At 33.9% G+C, this 23,091-nt stretch overlaps 1 protein-coding gene across 1 annotated transcript; it reads right to left on the reverse strand.

Annotated features, from left to right (window-relative positions):
- Positions 1–6,633: 6,633 nt before the first annotated feature.
- LOC144856276 (fibrocystin-L-like) lies at positions 6,634–7,513 on the reverse strand. The gene is made up of 3 exons (XM_078714222.1): positions 7,236–7,513; positions 6,888–7,084; positions 6,634–6,705 (listed from the first exon to the last, which is right to left on the reverse strand). Exons 1-2 carry the CDS (start codon positions 7,441–7,443, stop codon positions 6,951–6,953), a joined length of 342 nt encoding a protein of 113 aa, XP_078570348.1. The 5' UTR covers positions 7,444–7,513; the 3' UTR covers positions 6,634–6,705; positions 6,888–6,950.
- Positions 7,514–23,091: the final 15,578 nt, after the last annotated feature.

The raw sequence follows: 23,091 nt of genomic DNA on the forward strand, positions 1-23,091 counted from the left end.
ACCATTTTTCCCATTTTTTATAATGCATAAATAAAATACTGCGTGCAAAAAAACGATGCGCGATGACTGTTTCAATCCATATTTTTCAATTTAAAAAATAAAAGTTCAAAGAAAATTTAGAAAAATAGAGTTGGAGGTCCCGGAAATTGGACTTATTATACTTCAAAACATGAAACAAAATATATAAGTCCCTATCATGGTTGTGACTGAGCTAAGAAATGTTTGAAAAATAGAGATGTTAGGTCCCGGAAAATGTACTTCTTGTTCTTCGAAATATGACCAGCTTTATTGTTGGGGCTGAGCTAAAAAAATGTTTAAAACTAGAGCTGCAGGTCTTCAAAAAAATTGCATTTTATACTTTGGAAACATCAGGCCTAGAGGCTTAAAAAACGCAAGCGTAGACCTTTTTCAGTCGGGGAAATAAGTTTATTCCTCCCAGGTGTATGCGTGCGTACCATCTGGACTACTTCCGCGAGTGGTGAGAAATTCATGACATACAGGATATTGAAAATGTAATAACTTAGCTATAATAAGATGTTGGCTAAGCGAAAAGGGCATGTTTTTTTGTTTAGTAATGGATGAAAAATTTATTTTAGGTGCCCCACGGTACAGAAGGTTACTTGTAAATTAAAAAATTGGTGAACATACGAACAATTTAACATAATTCGTTTTTGCTGTAGTGTAGCGTACGTCGACGCAGTACACGACGTAACCGTCGGTAAACTTCGCCTGGAAAATAACTACAGTACACATTTTGGTCCCTGGATGAAACATGATATCACGCGTCTCGACCCAACGTTGAACGATTCGTACAAAGGGATACCGCCAGACAAGTGCGTACCTAGCTAATGTTTAGTAGTAAGTTAGATCGCTGGCAATAATGAATGCATAAAAGTGCATATTAGCCCTCTGACGTACTCTCACGGTCAATGGAACGTCGTGGTTTTCTAGGCGCTGAAGCTATATGAAGTGAACGCGAACGTTTTTTACTGTATATTATATTCCCCGACAAAAAGTACCCGTGTTCCCCGACGGGGGGGCTAGGCTCCCCGACGAGGGGGCTAGAGCCCCCGTAGCCCCACCCCCCACTGGCGCCACCACTGTTAAACGGATGATCGGGCCCACTTTTGTATGCGCACCAAACAAAAGGAGGCCTCCAAATAGCCATAAATAAACACAGAACTAAATGGCCATTAAACTAGTTTAGTATCTAGTCAAGTATCAGCCGCGCAATGTTTTTATGAATATAGTAAATATTAATTAATTATTAAACAGCCGATAAATACTACTAATCAATGTGTCTTAATACAAAACAAATTTTACTAATCTAACATCTAGTTTTAATGATTAATTATAATAATTAATCGTATATTTTTTTTTTTACGTCTTTTCTTATTTCTGCATATCATTATTATACATGATACCCCAAACAACAAGGCTCATCCCATAAACACAATATTTCCCGTTTTTTTAATTGTACTTCTTCATTTCTTATGCACTCGGAGTTTATAACTTGATACAGAAACCATAATCCTGTTATCGATAAAATGAATATTAATTATTAATATTGGTAATGGTAACTAATAATAAATAAACTAATTTCCAACATTTAAAAAACACAAATTGCAGAATAAAACCAAAACGGAAACAAAACAACTTTATTTATAAAAATCACACATACTTATTGGCACATGTAAAATAAAAAAAAATAAAAAAATGTACTGGCATAACTGACGGCCGCAATAACTGGTGGCTGAAATGATCCCAAAAGAGTTATGTTGTCAGTTGTCTGGTACTCGTTGTGTTAACATTAATAATGTCTTTTTCCTTTTCATATAGGCCTAGTGTCTGATGTGTTGATGGAGTAAATGTTCTTGGGCAGCTGGTTGCAGTTTTTCTCATTTTCTATGGCTATATTGTTCTTAGTTGATGTCATATTCTAAATATGTAATTTGTATTGTCATGACGTTGAAAATATTTAAATAACAATTGTCCATGTGGTTTTTAACATCTTTAGATTCATCTGATGTCCAAATCCAGTAAAAGTATTGGATTATTTTATTGATGATTTGTTCTACTGTACAATCATGTAAGAATTAGAAATATGGCTACTCGCTCAAAGCTGCTACAGTAATGTACTGTGTTAGGAATACTATTAATTGAATCTAACATACACTGGATAGTTCCTAATTTCAGTCTGTTACACTAGTATTAATTTTAAGAATTTTATTAAGGAACATACTACACTAATTGTGCTTCATATTTTCATATTCATACCGGTAATTTTTTTTAAAACATTTGACGTTTTTAACATGTATGAAATCTATCTCCAGCAGGATCAATTGCAGGACAATTGTTCTTGTCTTATATGTGATGATTTTTATGTATAAATAAATGATCATAATGTAAAGAAAAATAAATTAGAAACATTGACATTCTAGCTGAAATACTTTGAAATATTTAATCACTGAATAACTTAATAAATTACACTTTAATATTGTGAACATTTCCAAATTGATCAGCTTGTATTATACCATGTACCGTCAATTCTAATAGTAACCCACACTCTAATAGTAACCCCGCTTCTAGTAGTAACCCAACTTATAAGTCAATCTATAATAATAACACACTACTACTACTAGTAACCCATGGGGGAGGTTATTATTAGAGTCACAAAAACTATTGAAAAAATGACATTAAGACTGGTCGTTTATTATGCAGCAATATTTTGAAAATAAGGAGATAATGCATGTTGATCTCGGGAGGACTGAGTGTTTTTGAGTTTATAAAATAAAGTTCAAACAAATTTATTTATTCGTACTGTTTTATTATTTTTCTATGATTTGCTGACCGGAAAAGTTGGGGTGGGTTACTATTTTCAGGTGCCTAATTTAAGATTAGTAATAATAACCCACTACTCCAATAGTAATCCCCCTTCCCCCCTCCCCCCACTTCTAATAGTAACCCACCCTAAAAAACAATCAAAAAATAATAACCCAGGGTTACAATTAGAAGATTTACGGAATCAATTAGTTTAAACTAATTAATACATGCTATAGACTATTGTAGCCCAAATATCAAATTACACTTTTAATATTGCAAACATTTCCAAATTGATCAACTTGTAGTATATAACCATGTATCAATTAGTTTAAACTAATTAATCCATGCTATAATCTATAGACTATTGTAGCCCAAATATCAAATTACACTATTATTTATAATAACAGCAACCAGTAATCCACAAAATGTTAGGATTCAGCCAAGTAGCCTTTTTTGCAATTAAAATCTCATTACACGGAATCTCTTCGATGTTATAGAACACACTTCTCGTAGGCGTGTTGAATATGTGTGTAATAGCGTGTTGTATAAACGCGCCCTTAGGTGCAACAGCCTGACAAATTGATATGGTAACACTATTAAAAACAAGTATATCAATCAGAACGTTAACATACGTTATGTTATATCTATTTTCAAACCTTTTAAAATCAAAAACTCATCAGCATCATTTTTTCATTCTTAACTTTCATCCTTATAATTATCCAATTTTGAATTGAGAATCCAGGATTTGATGTCAACAATTTCGCTACCTCTTTCTTGCCTGCAAAATGAGAAAAACAAAAATGCAATTATTCTATCATCTCTTACAGGTGTATTTGTCCTAAATTTGTCCTATTTTTAGGACAGCTATCCACTTGGAATCGAGAAATTGAATATTTGCGACCAACAACCGGCCCATATTTTATAACTACTGTAGTACTGTACTTGTTCAAAAATAACACTATATTGATCTCTTTCCCTTTAATGTTCAACAATATTCCAATTAAAATGCTTAAATACAGAAGTATAGGCCTACAGGTACATATGACAACCTCAGACATCCATCCTATATTAGACTGGGTTCCAGCCCGTAAATTTTGGCACATATGGCGTTTTATACGTTTAATATAATACTCAGATTTACGCACTGGGGAAATATGTGAAGAAATCGATTTGCATGCCCGCAAACATCCGATAAGAATGACGTAGGTTATCATACCATATGTGCCAAATTATTTATCTTTACTATTTACGGGCTGGAACCCAGTCTAATCATATATATGCACTGCTCTTTAACCAATTGAATGCTCTTTGGCATGTGAAGAACGAACCTTTTTAAATATAAACTTACCTGTGAGATCGTCATGGTTGTATAGGTCATCTCCTATAGTAGTAAACAAAAACAATTTATAACATTAATATTTTATACATTTTCGTTCTTGATACATTGTACATTTGTGTTTTCAAATGTTTTGCTGCTAATATTGTAGTAGACTTACCTGATGTTGTGGCAATTTCTAGTTGTCCATAATTATCAGCATCATCTGCTGATAAACAACAATAAAATGTTAAGAATGTAATGTTTACGAAAATCTAATTTGTGTCTGATAAGTGCCATTTCCGGCATCTACAGTTGCACAACTCTTAAACATTTCTTATGACACAGGGACAGATTGGAATGGAAAATGGGACATGGATTAATTAATTTTAACACTAAAAAAGAACTTCATAGAAAGAGTCAATCTTAATTTCACCTCACCTCAGCACCAGCTGGTATAGATTTTTATTAGTAATGTTTTATAAGCTTACCTGTGATGTTTTCTTCTTCTTTAAAAGTTTCATCTGCTGATCAATAATAAATGAAAAGTTAACAATTTAATATATTCCTAATATATATCTGTACATTAAGTACTTTGATTGCACTGATTGCATTGAAGAACTTAAGATCTACCATAAAATTTGTTTCCATGTTTAGAACCAACAAATATATGGTCTTGATTTTATGGCACTCTGGAATTGTCTCTTCTATTAGCAAAAGAAGTATTCTCATTTTACATACTTTGTTTATAAACTATATTAAAGCTTACCTGTAAAAGTATTCATTTCTACTTCTAGGCTTCTGGGTTATCTCCTATAGAAAAACACAATAAAATAATTAATTAAAAAAAATTAAGTTTTCTTATTCTTCTTACCTGTACAAGTGTTGCCACTTGTTAATTTGACAAAATTGCTGATTTTTCAATTACCTACTGGCAGAACAGGTAAGTAAAAGATATGTACTGTGAGGGTAATAAGCTGTACGGACTATATAAAGGGCAGGAAATATTTTGAGATAATCTAGGTTTTGGCGAGATTCTGGTTTTTAAGGTGTTTATGCTTTGTGAGAGTGAAGTTTGCATTGTACCAGCAACAATGCCTATTTAAAAAAAAAAAAGATGTGCCGTGTTTAACGTTTTCACCCGCAACTACAGCAATTGCATTATAATTCTTCAAGGTTGATATGTCCTTGGCTATTGGCTGTTCTTGTGGCCTCGAAGTCTCTGCTGTCTGCTTTTTATTTTGGGCATATACCGCATCACATGCTTGTGCATATCTAGCACTTTCCTGATCTCCTGTGATTTGTGATCATTATCTGTTATTAAAAACAATCCACTTAATATGTTCCCTTATAGAAGTATTTTAACACAACTTGTTATTAAGTTGCAAAATATTGAAATTAAAGACTGCCTGAACCCAAAACAAGTAAGTGCCAGACAAAAAGCCTAAGGAAAAGCCTAGAATATTATATTTATCCTTGTTTGACCAATGTTTGACCAATATTTATCCAATTGTTCTGGAGGTTGTCTTTAATTTGAGGTGATTTATACAGCCGATGAAATCAAATTTGAAAGTAGTCTGTAATTGGATTTTTATGGGAGTGACTTGTAGGTACTTTTGGCTAGTCTTCAACATAAGTTGCTCTTAGAGTGGATACGATAGTCTACAATTGAAGATGCTTTTAAAATTGGGGTAGGCGGAAGTATTAATAGAAGGTAGTGGGTTAAATAGAGGGAGACCTGCATTGAAAATTTGAAATGGACTGTTAGTCTTCAAAAAGAAGTTGCTCTTAGATTGGATACGTCACTAGTCTACAAGTGATGGTGATTTTTGAATTATAATGCAGTATTAAATAGAAGATGGATGGTTAATTAGAGAGAGAACTGCATTGACAATTTGAAAATGACTTATAATTAATTAAAAAATCACCAACCTTGGAATCCAGATGTTCTGCAATATCCGTTGTAAAATCTTCAATTAGATTAAACTGAACATTAAATTTCTCCAAAACTTTTACTGTTGATCTGCGATTGATATGTGGAAAACACCCTCAATGACAGAAAACTCTGTTGAGTTGATACCTTCTAGCGTGGATGAGTTGGAATAAACAATGCTGAATTCAAAGAAGTAACCACTTCCCGACAGATTAAAGGCAAGATCAGTGAAGTTGGCCCAGCCATGGATTATATCTACAGTGTTGTTGCTGATGAGCTCTGCATCAGATACTCCTGGGCATTTTCCATGGATGTGAAGAATGTCCCAGATTTTGCACAATTTCAGCCTGAAAAAATCAAAAAATCATTGAATAATTCCTTTTTTTCGTAGAATATTTGTATCAAACCTATGGTGTATTACCAAAGCTTGATAGCCTACAGTATATTGGAGTTTAGAAAGAATTGTGTTAAAACCTACACTGGTATCCAATATAGAGATGCAAGGCTGAACCTCAAATGGATGGTTCTCCATAGCATCAACCGTAAACGTATACTCATTGTGCTTTGGAATTGATAGATGATTTCTACTCCTTGGTCACTAGATGCCTCTTCTTCAGCTTGCTTCTCAGAATACCTGTGAACCAATTAGTTATGTTGGTTTGTAATGATATAGGCATTATGGTTATGTTTGTTGCACGCCACACATGAGAATACAATTTAAGACTTTGGACAAGACGATACAAGCCAGTTCTATACTACAGTAACTCTACAGAAAACTCTACTTCAACTCATTACTTCTTAAAAAATGTGACTTACGTTTCATTGCCTGTACTTGGACCTCCTGTTGTATTTGTTGCTCTCACACCCCTTGTTGGGTCTTCAGCTGGGGGAGAAGAATCGGTCATTGCTAATAACCTCAACTTCAAGACTCTCGTACAAAGTACCGGTTTGTGCTGCATTAACAATTTCTGCTTGAAGGTTAACTAACTCATCATGTTCAAGGGTTGAATTGCCTGTAAGGAAAAAATATTAATTATTGTTTAGATATTAAAAGAATAGGTAATTAAATAAAATTCAACTCATTTCTAAACATATGAAACTGAAAAAAGAAGAAATCTGGATAGATTATGTGATACTTTAATATGGTTAAAGAAAGCTATTTACTTATTATATATACCAAACTGGCAAGATTGTTAACAAGATCTTCTTCATAGAAGTCGTCAACATCAACAGGAGCCACACCAAAGTCAACCATTATAACCGGTGTAGTGATGATGTCAATTGGGTCACTACCACGTATAAGTATCCAAAGAGTCTGCCAATCGCGATCACAATAGTTCTCGCCATAAATGCTGGAGTCAGGAGTTGGCATGAACTGATCGTTTGGATCTTCTGGAACCCATATTTCTCTTTCTATTAATGGCAATGATGTCGAAAGAGTTGACAATTTTAAATATCTTGGACTTACATTTGATTCACTTTTATGTCATGGAAAGAGCATGTTGAACAAGTAGCTTCTAGAGTATCACAATGTATCGGTATTATTCGTAGATTAAGATATTATATTCCAAATTTTGCTTTAAGACTACTTGCTAATGCAATAGTATTACCTTGTTTTGATTACTGTAGTAATGTTTGGTCAAATTGTAACTTAGAACTTGTTAATCGTCTACAAGTACTTCAAAATAGAGTAGCTAGAATCATTCTTTATGCTGATATGTACACCCCTATAACAGAATTGATGTCCTCACTAAAATGGAAGAGTGTCCATGACAGATGGGAAAATGATTTATTAATTATGCTATTTAAATGCCTACAGGGTTTAGCACCATCTTATTTAACAAATCTATTCAAATTTATGGACACTTTTCACACAAAAAATAAAAGAAGTCAATCAACAAAAACTCTAAATGTTCCAGCATGGAACAATATTTATGGAAAGAGAATGTTTAATTATAGAGCATCAACCTTATGGAATAATCTTCCTGTACATATCCGTAAAAATTATGAGACACTTAGTCAAGTTGAATTTAAACATCTTGTATAACTTCTATTGTACATAGTTTTAATATAGCTTTTACTTTTATTTTTCTTGTATTTTTTTTCTCCAAATCTGGACCTCTTGGGAGACCAGTACTTGTGTATTGAAAGAGCTATTCCAGAATAAAGAAAGATTTGTATTGTATTGTATTGTATAGGAACATATCTCCATCCAGCTGCCCGTTATTTGACATGACATAGTGACCTTGATGGTACACATCTAAGCGTTGAGGATTGGCATACCAGATGCCGACAACTATTTTCTGATCTGGAGCTGTGTTCAGGAAATGAAGTCATAACGTTTGAGGATTCTCATATACATCTCATAAGTCTCTCCAATTGCAACGATAGACATAAATGTGCTGATGCGCTCTTGACATGTGTACCCATGACACCAGCCGTGATCTTGTGGTCCATTGATCAAATCAACATAACCGTTAGACCCAATGACGATTGGTGAAGACGTCGTAATTCTGTGTCAGGATCAAGACTTTCAATAATCAACATAGCGTAATCATAGTCATAGCATTCAAAAGCCTGCCAAGATTCATGCCATATGCAGTCTTCTGTACCAATGATACCTTAATGAAAAGAGCAGATTATATAAAAGATCACAGCTACAACACAGTGATTCTCCTACTTCTCAAAAAAGGGATGCCACAATAAAATTGCGTGCCCAGTCTCGGTGAATGGACTGGTCTTGTTTCAAGAGTGCAACTTTAATAGGAGGAAAGATTTAGGAAAGAATCACAGTTTACAAAAGCTAAAATTCAACATTAAAGCAGACAACCAACCTTTATGTGGACATTTTTCATCATAAGGAATTTTAAGTCCACGTCTCGGATCTCTATCCCACTCGTATGGAGAATCAGGAATAACATAACTTTTAACTTTTAAATGTAAATAGGTTGGGTAATCATCAGGAATAGTCCTGAACAGGGAGATGAGCGCCCCTGCCCACCGATGAGTTTCGGGATCCCTTTCACCCGGAGGGAGAGTACCCGTCAGGGTCCCTACCAAGGGTTACAGGTCCCAGGTTTTTAGTTGTTTTTAAAATTAATTAGTGTTCCATGACCTTCTCATCAAAATTAACGTCTCTCATAAAATTAAGAAAAGTTGTGCTATGTCAACATAATGTCAATGACGGCGAAATGTCCCCAATATTGGGGATAGCTATGGAAACAAGTAAGTAAGTAAGTAACTTGTGTTTCAAGGCAAAAGAAATTACTACAGAGGAGAAGAAACAAGCAACACTGTTAACAGTTATTGGCCCATCATCTTATAAGCTTTTACGAAATTTGGTTACACCAGAAAAACCCAAGGATAAAACATTCGATGAGCTGGTAACAGCTATGAATGGGCATCACAGTCCAGTGCCTAGTGAAATTGTACAGCGATACAAATTCAACTCACACTTTCGACGTGATAATGAAACAGTGCCTGAATTTATGGCATCGCTTCGATCGATGGCAGAATTCTGTAACTTTGGAGCCTCGCTCAATACAATGTTACGAGATCGTCTAGTTTTTGGCGTCCGTAATCACGGAATTTGGTCTTTTGGCAGAAAAAGCACTGACACTGTGGAAAGAATAACCATTTGCCAGACAAATGTTATTTTAAGTAAACAACTTGCCATTATTGTAGCAAGGTAGGACACATTCAATCTGTTTGTCTTAGCAAAAAGAAGGGGAAGCCCCAAACAGTTAAAAATGTTGTGGCAGATGAGCCAAGCGATGAACCAAGCAACATAGCTACAGAAATGTATGAAGAATTATTTGGAACAAAGACCACGTCTAGTTCTCCACCTCATCATCAAAGTTAAGATACTGTTAGATGGTTTGGATACTGAAATGGAAATTGACACAGGAGCCTCGGTATCAATAATGTCGCAGACGAAATTTAGGCAATTATGGCCTGAAAGAAAACTTGAACCATCGTCAGTTAAGCTACGTACGTACACTGGACAAATAATGGATGTTTTGGGTAAAATTAATGCTGAAGTTACATACCAGAGTACTACTACAATATTACCGTTAACGATTGTGCGAACAAATGGACCTACCCTAATTGGTCGAGACTGGCTTCAGTTTATAAAGTTGGACTGGCAACAAATCAAGGTAATAAACCAATTAGATTTAAGTTCACTGCTTGGTAAATACCAAGAAATATTTAAAGATGAACTAGGTACCCTTAAGGGTACTGAAGCAAAAATGTATGTTGATAAAGAGACAATGCTAAAATTTTGCAAAGCCAGAAATGTTCCGTATGCTTTGCGACAGAAAGTAGATGACGAACTTGATCGCTTACAACGAGAAGGCATTATTGAACCTATACAGTTTTCAGACTGGGCTGCACCAATAGTTCCGGTACTTAAGGCAGATAAATCTACCATTAGGATCTGTGGTGACTACAAAATTACTGTAAATAAAGCAGCCAAAGTTGATCAATATCCTTTGCCCTGAAGAAAAATTTACTAAATTGGACATGTCACAAGCGTACCAACAATTACTCTTGGATAAAGATTCTCGAAAATATGTTGTAATCAACACTCAAAAGGGACTTTACAATATACACGGTTGCCGTTTGGAGTCTCTTCAGCACCAGCGATTTTCCAGCGTGTCATGGAAGGACTATTACAAGGAATTAAAGGTGTTACAGTATACCTGGACGATATATTAATTACAGGAAAAAATGACTTTGAGCATTTCGAAACTCTTGAAACCGTCCTAAAGCGACTGGCAGATGCTGGACTTCGTCTAAAAAAGAGTAAGTGTGTTTTTATGGTTAAATCTGTTGGTTATTTGGGACACCTGATCGACAAAGAGGGATTGCATCCCACAAACGCCAAAGTGAGAGCAATTAAAGATGCTCCAGCGTCTCAAAACTTGACAGAACCGAGAGCTTATTTGGGATTATAATCTTATTATGAAGTTTTTACCAAACTTATCCAACACACTTAATTGCTTTGTTATATGCCTTACTTCGTAAGGATAAAGCTTGGAACTGGACAAATTTAGAACAATCTACTTTTGATAAATCAAAGGAATTGCTACTTTCCTGCAGAGTACTTGCACATTATGATCCAAAAAAGGAAATAATATTATCGTGTGATGCATCTCAATATGAAAGTGGGGCTGTGTTAGCACATCGACAAAGTGACGGTACAGAAAGACCAATCGCATTTGCATCTAGAACACTTGCAGAAGCGGAAAAAAAGTATTCGCAAATTGAGAAAGAAGGTTTGGCATGCGTTTTCGTAGTAACGCGATTTCAGTCTTACATTTATGGTAGACATTTCACATTGGTAACAGACCATAAGCCATTGCTGGGTCTTAATGAGGACAGACTTGTGCCTAGCCAAGCATCAGCTAGAATCCAACGTTGGGTACTGAAATTAGGTACATACAAATATACATTAAGATTCAAACTGACAAAGTCCCATGCCAATGCGGATGCCTTAAGCAGATTACCATTGCCAGGAAAACCAGAATCAATTCCACAACCTGCCGAAACTGTTCTATTGATGGAGTCAATGAACCAATCTCCAGTTTCCACAGCAGATATTAAAGGTTGGACGGTTAAAGATCCAACACTTTTTCGAGTTCTTTACTACATTTAAAAGGGTTGGCCCAATACTAATCCAAAAATTGAAAACTTGCAACCATATTGGATCTGACAAAGAGAACTCTCTACACAAGATGGATGTACTTTGTGGGGAAATAGAATTGTTGTTCCACAGCCTGGTAGAAAACAGTTGCTACAAGCACTACATGACGGTCATACTGGAATTGTCAGAATGAAAAGTTTTGCTCGGGATTCGTTATGGTGGCCTAATATGGACAAAGACATATCAAAGCAGTGCGATACATGCCAATCCAATCAAACTTTACCACCTAAAGCACCATTGCACCCATGGAATTGGCCAAATAGACCATGGTCACGATTACATATCGACTATGCTGGACCATTTATTGGAAAAATGTTTTTAATACGATGCATACTCAAAATGGCTTGAGGTAATTCCGGTAAATTCCTCAACGACAAATACCACAGTGGATAAGCTCAGGCTTATATTTGCATCGCATGGATTGCCAGATAAAATAGTATCCGACAATGGAACATGTTTCACCAGTGATGAATTTCATACAATCGTAAAGCCAAATGGAATAATACATTCTTTAACAGCCCCATATAACCCATCATCGAATGGTCTTGCGGAACGTGCTGTACGCACATTTAAAGAAACAATGAAACGTATGAAAGATGGATATATCGAAACAAAAGTCGCAAGATTCTTATGTTGTAATTTGTATGTTCTTGTTATCAGTTTCTTGTTTTTAGGACCCAAGTGGAAATAAGTTTTTAACTTTTCTTGGCATTCCTTGTAATCAAGGCCTGTTTTTTCCGTGCAATTGTTTTTCTATTTTCTATTTATTATATTTTATTGTTTTTTAACCTTGATTACCAAATAAAGTTTTAAAAAAAAACAATTCAAGATTCCTATTTAAATATAGAAATACACCTCATAGCACAACTGGCAAAACACCAGCAGAATTACTGAATGGCCGAAAATTGAAAACGCATTTTGATCTTTTACACCCTTATCAAGCAGATCGTGTTATCACTCAACTTGAAAAACAGAAATTAGCCCATGATCGTCATGCAAAGAACGCACTTTTGTAGAAGGAGAGTAGGTGTATATAAAGAACTTTAGAGGACAAAATCTGAAATGGTTACCCGGAACAATAATATTAAAATCCGGTCGCATCTCATTCAAGATAAAACTAGAAGATGGACGAGTTTGTCGTCGTCATGCCGACCATATCAGGAAGCGTTATAGGCCTGTTCAAACTCAGGATAAACAGCTTACAAACAAAGATGATCCTCCACACCTCCAATGCTCATTAATCCAAATCTTAACAGTGGAAACATCACAATCGACTGTCGAAGCACAGTCTATTACTGCTCAGCGAAGAGTATACCTTACTCGCGATAGAAAACCGCCGGAAAGATATGGACATTTTTAATAACTGAAATATAGAAACTTTTATGGACATTATTACTGGACAATTTAAAATGTTGATCTTATATTTTACTTTATACAGTGCATTATACCATATACATTTAAAGTGTTATTAAACCATAACTTAGTACAGTGCTGGTTTGATTCAATTATAAATAAATAGCTTAGAATTGTTTATAATAGAAGGGAGGGAATGTAATGTATTGAACTTGATTAATATTACTTGCTACCAATTATTTATACTTCCTTCACCTGTTACCATATATATTACGTTAACCCACTTCTATATAACCCTGGCTACTTAATGGTCACTAATGGCTAAAGTAGACCCCTCTGCTGAGACCACTAAACATTCCACCTTGACAGATTAATTACCCATTACCGATATTGTTATTATATATAGTAGATGTAGAATAAAGAATAAACACTTCAGTGCTAGCTTTCAACTATAACAGAACTTGTCTCTCTCTCACTTATTTGTATTGTAAATCGGTACATTACAAAAAGTATTGTAGGTAAGTGTACTAGGTTGATGAAAATAATGCAACTAGCAAGTAAGGATACACAATGATTTACATTTACGTAACTTGGATAAATGCAAGTGGTCCGTAGATATATAGGATAAATACTATTAGTACTTACCCTAAATTAGGTATATGTATGTAAACCCTGTTCTTGTCTCTGACTGTTACCTTCTTTGTACAGTACCTACAGCGGACATTGGGTGGATACCATCATAATTTGATGGATTGGTCATAGTAGCGTAATGATCTTTCTTACACGCAGTATCAAAATGAGCGAATGTGACATCTATTGATAAGAAAGAGCAAAATACCTTTATTTGTAAATGAATAAGTATGTTGAAATATATTCATTTGGTAAGTTTCACCAAAAATGTATTCCGATATTAAAGACATATTTTATGATAAAACAGTACTAAGGGACAACCTCAACATTACAGTGGTGATAACTTGGATACAATGGCAATTTTATGTTATCCAAATAAGCATTCAGCTTCATGTGTAAACAGTATGAGTATGCGTTTCCTGCAATAGAACTCAACTGGTTTGTCCAAGTAAGGACTAGGTTTGTCCAAGTAAGGACCAGATTATGTCATGCTTTTACATACCTTGCAATCTTGTGCTTCCAGCAATAGCTGGGTAATTATGTATACCATGAAATGGAAAAAATGGAGCACCATTATCACCAGACATGAAATTTGCCCTCACGTATCCAGCATTTCCATTGTCTGGACCACAAGGTGCACACTGTTTTGCACTTTGACCTGCATTCTCCGGTTGATTCTGAAATATTTACATGAAAATGTTAATGGGAAAATGTAATATTTTAATCAGAATTTATAAATTACGTGACTGATTACACAATGGAATGGCATTATCAGTACACGTTAAGAAAAAGAAGGTAGAAGAGTAAGAAAGTCCTTTGACAAATTTCCTTATGAAAGTCAAGTATGCATATATAATATCTATACATTGATTTTATTTGACAGAATGCAAAATATAGTTCCCCAAACTGACAAAATAATAACATTTGAAAAACAGAAATAAAATCTTTTAAAATGAATAATAAAAATGTTCATATTTATTGAAAATGTTTATATCTTTTTTGGGTTTCCCACTTTTATTTCATCGTCATTAACATTGTTCCATTCATTATGATTTTTACATTTATACATTATCTAATCTAATTCATCATAATTGCTTAATTACAGTATCCGGTTTGTAACATGCTACAAATGTTTATATTCTTATATCGCAATCAAAGAACAGGCTTGTACCAATTATAAACGATGACTACATTCTCACACATACTTATCAACAGCTTCATGACTAAGAGAAGATGGCCCAATGACAAATGGCATCACCCCGATGTTGTTGTCTAAAATCTAAAATGTAAGTTACTATATAAGGAAAAGAGAAGTATTTTGGTATTGCTTACCTGCTCCAACTGTGTGGTGAATTACATTATCCTGAATTGCATCCCGATAGCAGGACTGAAGCCATTATGAAATGTATATTCACGTACAAACGATGGACTTTCTACAGTAACTTCTCCAATATCCAACTGAATAATGTGGCTCATAAAAATCTGAAACAAATAAATAAGTGTCACTATCGAATGAATAAGTGCCAGACAAAAACCTCAGGGAAAAAAAAGTTACAATTACAGAACTAACACTTTCCAATGTAAGAATGTTCCTTTATAGAAGTATTTTAACACAACCTGTGTTATTATAATGTATTATTCTGGTCCTCAAGCTTTACTGGAAACTGAGGAAATTCGGATTAGGCCCTCCACGGACCCTCGACAGCCAGCAGTGCAGCGCCTACCAGATCAGCACACCGGGAGACAATCCCCTACTTTTTTCAAACAGTGTACCACGTTCTTTAATGTGCACTGTTAAGTACACAGGACCAACGGCTTTACATCTCATCCGAAGAATAAGGCAATGAGAGTAAAGCATCCTGCCTAAGGAACCATGGTGGTCTATTTATAATTATTTTCTCTCAATCTAATAACAATCATTGCCATGATTCAATAAATTGTTTATTAATTAAAAATATAAAAATCATCACCATTAATGACCAGAAATAATGAGTGATAGAGCTGATAATGTTAGTTTTCCCAACGATTATATAATCTTAAGTTTCCAAAGAAGGAAAGAAGGCAAATAAAGAGAATGCTAGAAGTTTGGACTGGCAAACAGTTTAGTGTACACATAAACAGTAGTTACTGGCACTGTATACTTCAACACAAAGAATAAATATTCTAAATATTTATTTCTTATGCTTAATACTTACAATAGTTGATTAGATCCACTGCTAGCATTCTTCTTACTTAGATTCATTCGCATAGTCTGACATTTTAACTTAAGGTACCTTCTCAGGCAGTGCCATGTTCTCTATTTTAGAAAATTGTGCTCTACAAAGAAACACAAATATTTAATATAACTCACAATATTAAAAAAAAACTTACATACAGTACATAAACGTATACACGGTAGGTGTATGATCAAATTATTTGACATATTGTTGCATGATGAAATCAAAATGAAAAGAACGGTTGCGTTTTTCTCCACATTTCAATCAACATGCTGTGATCGTTCTGTACCGCAAACATATCACTATCACGAACGCTGAACATCTTGCGACATAGCGCACTTAACAAGACTTCCCCAATCAGAGCGATTATTGTCCAAAGTGTGCATAGACTTGTTTATTTTTGTTTTTTCATTTTCTATAATTTTGATGTGATTTTGGGTCGTCCCCTTAGTCTCTTAACTTTTCTCATTGTTTGTTTCCTCGCATAGAGCTCTTTGAGCTGGGATATCGGAGTCTAGATGAAGAAGGTGTCCACACTATGTCAACATATACTGTATATTTAACAATTACAAACTTCATTTTGTATATGAAGACAGATTATGGCACTCCTCATCTTAGAGACTCAAAATACCTGCTTTTAAAACGGATAGATTTTAAGTAGCTACCAGAAAAGCTTTAGTGAGAAGTTTAAGGCGCTGTGGGTGCTCAAATGAAAACTGTCAATGGATGTCAAAGGTTGAAAAAGCAATGCGTTGCTCAATTTCTAAACAATGACCCTGTTGTACACACATTTGACTGGATATTTGTTTAATTAATGTACAGTATGTATGCATGTATGAACATGCTCGCCTGCATCTTAAATTGAGAGGATCTGTGTGTGTAGCATCCAATAAGAATTTAGTGAAGTTCGAGAAGCTGGGAAGAGCAACCCTGTGTTGATCTGGGCCTCCGTGGATAAATTGAACTTATTATACCTATTCATGGTAACAGTAACGTTTGTTGCTCTTAGAGTGGATACGATAGTCTACAATTGAAGATGCTTTTAAAATTGGGGTAGGGGGAAGTGTTAATAGAAGGTAGTGGGTTAAATAGAGGGAGACCTGCATTGAAAATTTGAAATGGACTGTAATCTTCAAAAAGAAGTTGCTCTTAGATTGGATACACTAGTCTACAATTGATGGTGATTTTAGAATTATAATGCAGTATTAAATAGAAGATGGATGGTTAATTAGAGAGAAAAACTGCATTGACAATTTGAAAATGACTTATATTATAACTAATTTAAAAATCACCAACCTTGGAATCCAGATGTTCTGCAATATCCATTGTAAAATCTTCAATTAGATTAAACTGAACATCAAATTTCTCAACAACTTTTAGTGTTGATCTGCGATTGATATGTGGAAAACACCCTCAATGACAGAAAACTCTGTTGAGTTAATACCTTCTAGCGTGGATGAGTTGGAATAAACAATGCTGAATTTAAAGAAGTAACCACTTCCTGACAGATTAATGGCAAGATCAGTGAAGTTGGCCCAGCCATGGATTATATCTACAGTGTTGCATGTTGCTGACGAGCTCTGCATCAGATACTCCTGGGCATTTTCCATGGATATGAAGAATGTCCCAGATTTTGCACAATTTCACCCTGTAAAAATCATTGAATAATTCCTTTTTTTTCGTAGAATATTTGTATCAAACCTATGGTGTATTACCACAGCTTGATAGCCTATATTGGAGTTTAGAAAGAATTGTGTTAAATCTACACTGGTATCCAATATAGAGATGCAAGGTTGAATCTCAAATAGCATCAGCCGTTATAAACGTATACTCATTGTGCTTGAGAATTGATAGATGATTTCTACTCCTGGGTCACTAGATGCCTCTTCTTCAGCTTGCTTCTCAGAATACCTGTGAACCAATTAGTTATGTTGTTTTGTAATGATATAGGCATTATGGTTATGTTCGTTACAAGCCACACATGAGAATACAATTTAAGACTTTGGACAAGACGATACAAGCCAGTTTACAGAAAACTCTACTTCAACTCATTACTTCTTAAATGTGACTTACATTTTATTGCCTGTACTTGGACCTCCTGTTGTATTTGTTGCTCTCACACCCCTTGTTGGGTCTTCGGCTGGGGGAGAAGGATCGGTCATTGCTAATAACCTCAACTTCAAGACTCTCGTACAAAGTACCGGTTTGTGCTGCATTAACAATTTCTGCTTGAAGGTTAACTAACTCATCATGTTCTAGGGTTGAATTGCCTGTAAGGAAGAAATATTAATTATTGTTTAGATATTAAAAGAATAGGCAATGAAATAAAATTCAACTCATTTCTAAACATATAAAACTGAAAAAAGAAGAAATCTGGATAGATTATGTGATACTTTAAGAGCCATTGTCTGTAAGAATCAAAGAAATATCAAAAATAGTGGCAGACTCAAAAAAATGGATTTCTTTCAAATTTTGCACATGGCTATATATGTGTTGAGAGAAATCAAATATGAAGTATTTTTTATTTCACACATATATTTCCATGGCAACAGCCAAATTTGTGTTTTTGACAAATTTTGTCCTTTTTTAAGGTTTTTTAAAATGGATATTGGTACTACTTTGATGAACGATATTTTTGTTTTGTTCATTTAATTATAAAAAATAATTAGTGTATGCATAATAACAATGCATTGTGTACCTGTTTCATATTTTTTTTTTTTTTGGATTTCATACTTTGGGAGATACCATTTATTTAAAAAGGGGTGTTTTTCACTTTTTTTAAAGTGTTAAATGCAACTAAACTTTACTTCACCATAACTCCCAAAGTGGTGTATTTTTTTAGCTGATTTATTACAAATAGGTAGTTCTAATGTTTAATAATTGATTTCTAAAATAAAATACTGGGGTAATTTAAAAATCTACAAGCAGTTTTGCGAGAAACATAGTCATTTTTATAAAAAAAAAACATGGTATATTAGTAAAAACATTTTATTTTCTTTGATTATCTGATTTGAAACTCATTGGTCAGACAAATTCTTAATGTTTTATATAGTTCTAGTTGTGTTGTGAGAAAAAAAAACAATATTTTTAATTATAGATTCTGTAATTCCCAGTTTTAATGTCATTTTATAGGTTATATCCTCTGGAAATTTGAATAAATTATCATATCGTTGTGAATTTTAATCTTTGCAACAGATTACTCCTCTCTTATTTTGAAGCTCCTCTTTCATTTTTTTTCTTCTTTTATTTGCAAACCTAAACATATCCCACATGCCCATCCACCACCACTTCCGACTACAAACCCCACACCACCTCCCCCCCCCCCCCTCTGCGGGCACCTTTTTATACTAAAAATGAGATTTTTTGTATGATAAATGACCTCCCGTAAGCGGCCACCCGAAAAATGTGCTACTTATTGCATGGATCTATGAATTAGAGGTCCATGTTTATTGTATTTCTTTATATATTAGGTTTATTTCGAAACGGTTTAAAAAACATTACTGTGAAGAGATGAGAAAACTACACAGATTTTGACCGACCATTTTTCATATGTTAAAAGCTTTTAAAATTTGTCTGAAAATGCTAAAAAATACTAAACCACCTGATTATAAATAATAATACAATTAGCTGGAAAATTGAGAGGCTCGTTTCGTTAAGAATATCGTGCATAGCCATAATACGTGATTTTGGCCTTTTATCGGCAGACCACTTTTTCAGGTCCCGAGGGTGGCCACTTACAGGAGGTTCAACTGTATTTTAAAAAACAATTATCCTTAGTTACGCATAGAAACAGGTTCTAAGATAACATAAATAATACATTTTGACATAATTTGACCCAACAAATGACCCTTTCACAAGATCAGACATTTTCTGGGATTCAGTAGATAGGTAAATTTGGGGAGAAAGTAGTAGCTATGTAATCAATTTTGTGTAGTCATGAAACCCCATATTAAAAATATTGTACTTAGTTACGTATAGAAACAGTTGCTACAATACACTGTAAGAAAATGTTGATGTCATTTGACCTCAATTTGTAAAATGTAAATTATGAAAAAACCCATATTTTAAAAATATTTTCGCATAGAAACAGTTACTATGGTAAAATGTTGACCTCATTTGACCTCAAAATGAATGAATTTACAAGGTCAAGTTTGTCATCACTTTAAGATTATTAGAATGCAGTAGAAGTAAAATTGAGAAAAATTACAAATGCAATCAATTCTTTGTATCCATAAAAACGCCATTTTTTTTTCGTTTTTTTTAAAAATTACTTTCCTTAGTTACACATAGAAATGGTTGCTAAGGTAACAATATAGGTAAAAAATGAAAATTGTTGAGAATTTTTATGTTCTTGTACATTTTGATCAAACATTAATAGTTGTAGTAAAGTGGGGACCTTGTCCTGTTTTGCATTCTGACCAATTTTGACCTCAAATGACCTATTTACAAGGTCAGATTTTTTGGGAGGTCTTTCTGTATCTCTTTACACAAAATAGATGTAAAAATTTATAAGAACCTTGACGCAATTATTTCAAAGTTTAACATTATTTTCCATCAATATTTTAATGCAAAATACTGTTTTTCTGGCAATTAATTGAAATAAACCTGGCAACACATTCTCCTATTTTATCTAAACTATTCGTATGACTCTAGTAGAATTATGACAAGCCACATACTATTTTATTATTGGATTAGTCATATTTAAATTGTGTTTCATGTGTTTTGTTTGTTGATATTTTGTTTGTATTTTTTTGTATTTTCTGTATTTTCCTGGCAACTCAAAACCTATGTACGCAATTTACCCCAGTGTTTTTTTCGTTATTATTGTTGACAAACCTATTGACTATCAAATTACAAAACCTCATTGATATAAAAACACCACTTTGGAAGTTATAGGTACGTTTATGATGTATACTTTTATAAAAAAAATATTTTTTAAAAACACCCCTTTTTAAAATAATGGTATCAACCAAACTCCATTTTGTAAATTTTTTTTTTTCTACATTAAAATGGAACTCAATACATGTTGTTTACACTGCTACAAACAAAAACTGTATACTGTAAGTATTTTTGGTTAAAATAAGTATACAAGTTTGTACTTTTTTACTATAGAAAATCTGTGAAAAATGGCAAAAACATTAAAATTTGAATAATTGACCGTTGTCATGGCAACGGAAGCTAAAAATTAAAATGAATGTTGTAGATATGCTTTTTATTGAAATGTCTATTCATGGTAAAAATTTGAGAGAAATCCATTTTTTTACATCTGCCACCAAATCTTTGATTTTTACAGACAATGGCTCTTAATATGGTTAAAGAAAGCTATTTACTTACTGTATTATATATACCAAACTGGCAAGATTGTTAACAAGATCTTCTTCATAGAAGTCATCAACATCAACAGAAGCCACACCAACGTCAACCATTATAACCGGTGTAGTGATGATGTCAATTGGGTCACTACCACGTATAAGTATCCAAAGAGTCTGCCAATCGCGATCAAAATAGTTCTAGCCATAAATGCTGGAGTCATGAACTGATCGTCTGGTCTATTTGGATCTTCTGGAACACAATGACGATTGGTGAAGACGTCGTAATTTTTGTGTCAGGATCAAGACTTTCAATAATCAACATAGCGTAATCGTAGTCATAGCATTCAAAAGCCTGCCAAGATTCATGCCATATGCAGTCTTCTGTACCAATGATACCTTAATGAAAAGAGCAGATTAGATAAAAGATTTTACTACCATTGATGTCTGTAACCATCATGTTTGGAATTCTATAATCCTATAATTCTAAGTCAACGTCTCGGATCTCTATCCCACTCGTATGCAGAATCAGGAATAACATAACCAGGCCGTGATCCTACTAGAATTCCACCATCTTCGTCTCTGATCATTGCATTCTTAAATGCATCACAATCCATCTCCACGCACTCAGAAGGATTAAAGACCCTTTCCCTTCAATTTGTGACGTTTTGTAAAAATAATACATATATATTACTTTAAAAACATTAAACAAGGTCACTCCTTGTCTAAAATTTTTAGTTTTATGGTAAATTATGATAAAAAGTGAGAAACAATGCACTACCTATGTAGCTCGCGGCGAATGACCTCTCGTGGGCAGTCTAGCCTAGCTAGGCTGAGTTTTGTAGGCCTAGCCGGTAAACATCGGTAACGTACGAATATCGTATGCTAGTTATATACCTAGCCTGACGTTGTATAGTTGCTGCAATAATTGTCTTTCTATATTTGCCAGACACCGTTGATACAAAATGGGGAAAACCTGGTATTTTCGGTGAAAATTTATGAGTCTTCCATTTGTTTTGGCCTAACGATCAATCAAAAAGTGGGTGAATTACAGAAGAAAAACAAAAATATAAATCCGCACGCAATGCATTTTGGGATTTATAGCGGGCCGCTAAAATTACTAGAATCAACTTATTTTTCACATTTTTAACCATTTAAAGACAAAAAAGTTACCATATAATATTTATTTTTACATTAATTGTAGTTTGTGACCTTAAATTAGATCTAAAAAACGTAGGGAAGAGGGTCTTTTTAACTTTACTGTAGTGTTAAGATTAAATGAAAAGTATTGTAGGTACAGTAAGTTTTGAATTTGAAAAAATTGAGCACCATTACATGAAATTTGCCCACACGAATCCAGCATTTCCGTTCTCTGGACGAGGTGCACACTGTTTTGCACTTTGACCTGCATTCTCCGGTTGATTCTGAAATATTTACATGAAAATGTTAATGGAAAAATGTAATATTTTAATCAGAATTTATAAATTACGTAACTGATTACACAATGGAATGGCATTATCAGTACACGTTAAGAAAAAGGAGGTAGAAGAGTAAGAAAGTCCTTTGACAAATTTCCTTTCGAGTGAAAGTCAAGTATGCATATACTGTATAATATCTATACATTGATTTTATTTGACAGAATGCAAAATAGAGTTCCCCAAAATGAAAATATAATAAAAATTGAAAAAAAAAACATCTTTTAAAATGAATAATAAAAATGTTCATATTTATTGAAACTGTTTATATCTTTTCTTTTTTTTTTTGGTTTCCCACTTTTATTTCATCGTCATTAACATTGTTTCATT

This window comes from Antedon bifida, chromosome 11 (genome assembly GCF_963402885.1).
Source record: "Antedon bifida chromosome 11, ecAntBifi1.1, whole genome shotgun sequence".
Classification (NCBI taxonomy): domain Eukaryota; kingdom Metazoa; phylum Echinodermata; class Crinoidea; order Comatulida; family Antedonidae; genus Antedon; species Antedon bifida.

What these genes read in the sequence shown, in the direction of transcription:
- LOC144856276 (XM_078714222.1), bottom strand. Translation starts at nt 7,443, where the DNA reads ATGCCAACTCCTGACTCCAGCATTTATGGCGAGAACTATTGTGATCGC. An exon ending in CAGTTTGGTATATATAATAA is followed by an intron (nt 7,085 to 7,235) that starts GTAAATAGCTTT and finishes TTTTCCTTACAG; the next exon opens with GCAATTCAACCCTTGAACAT.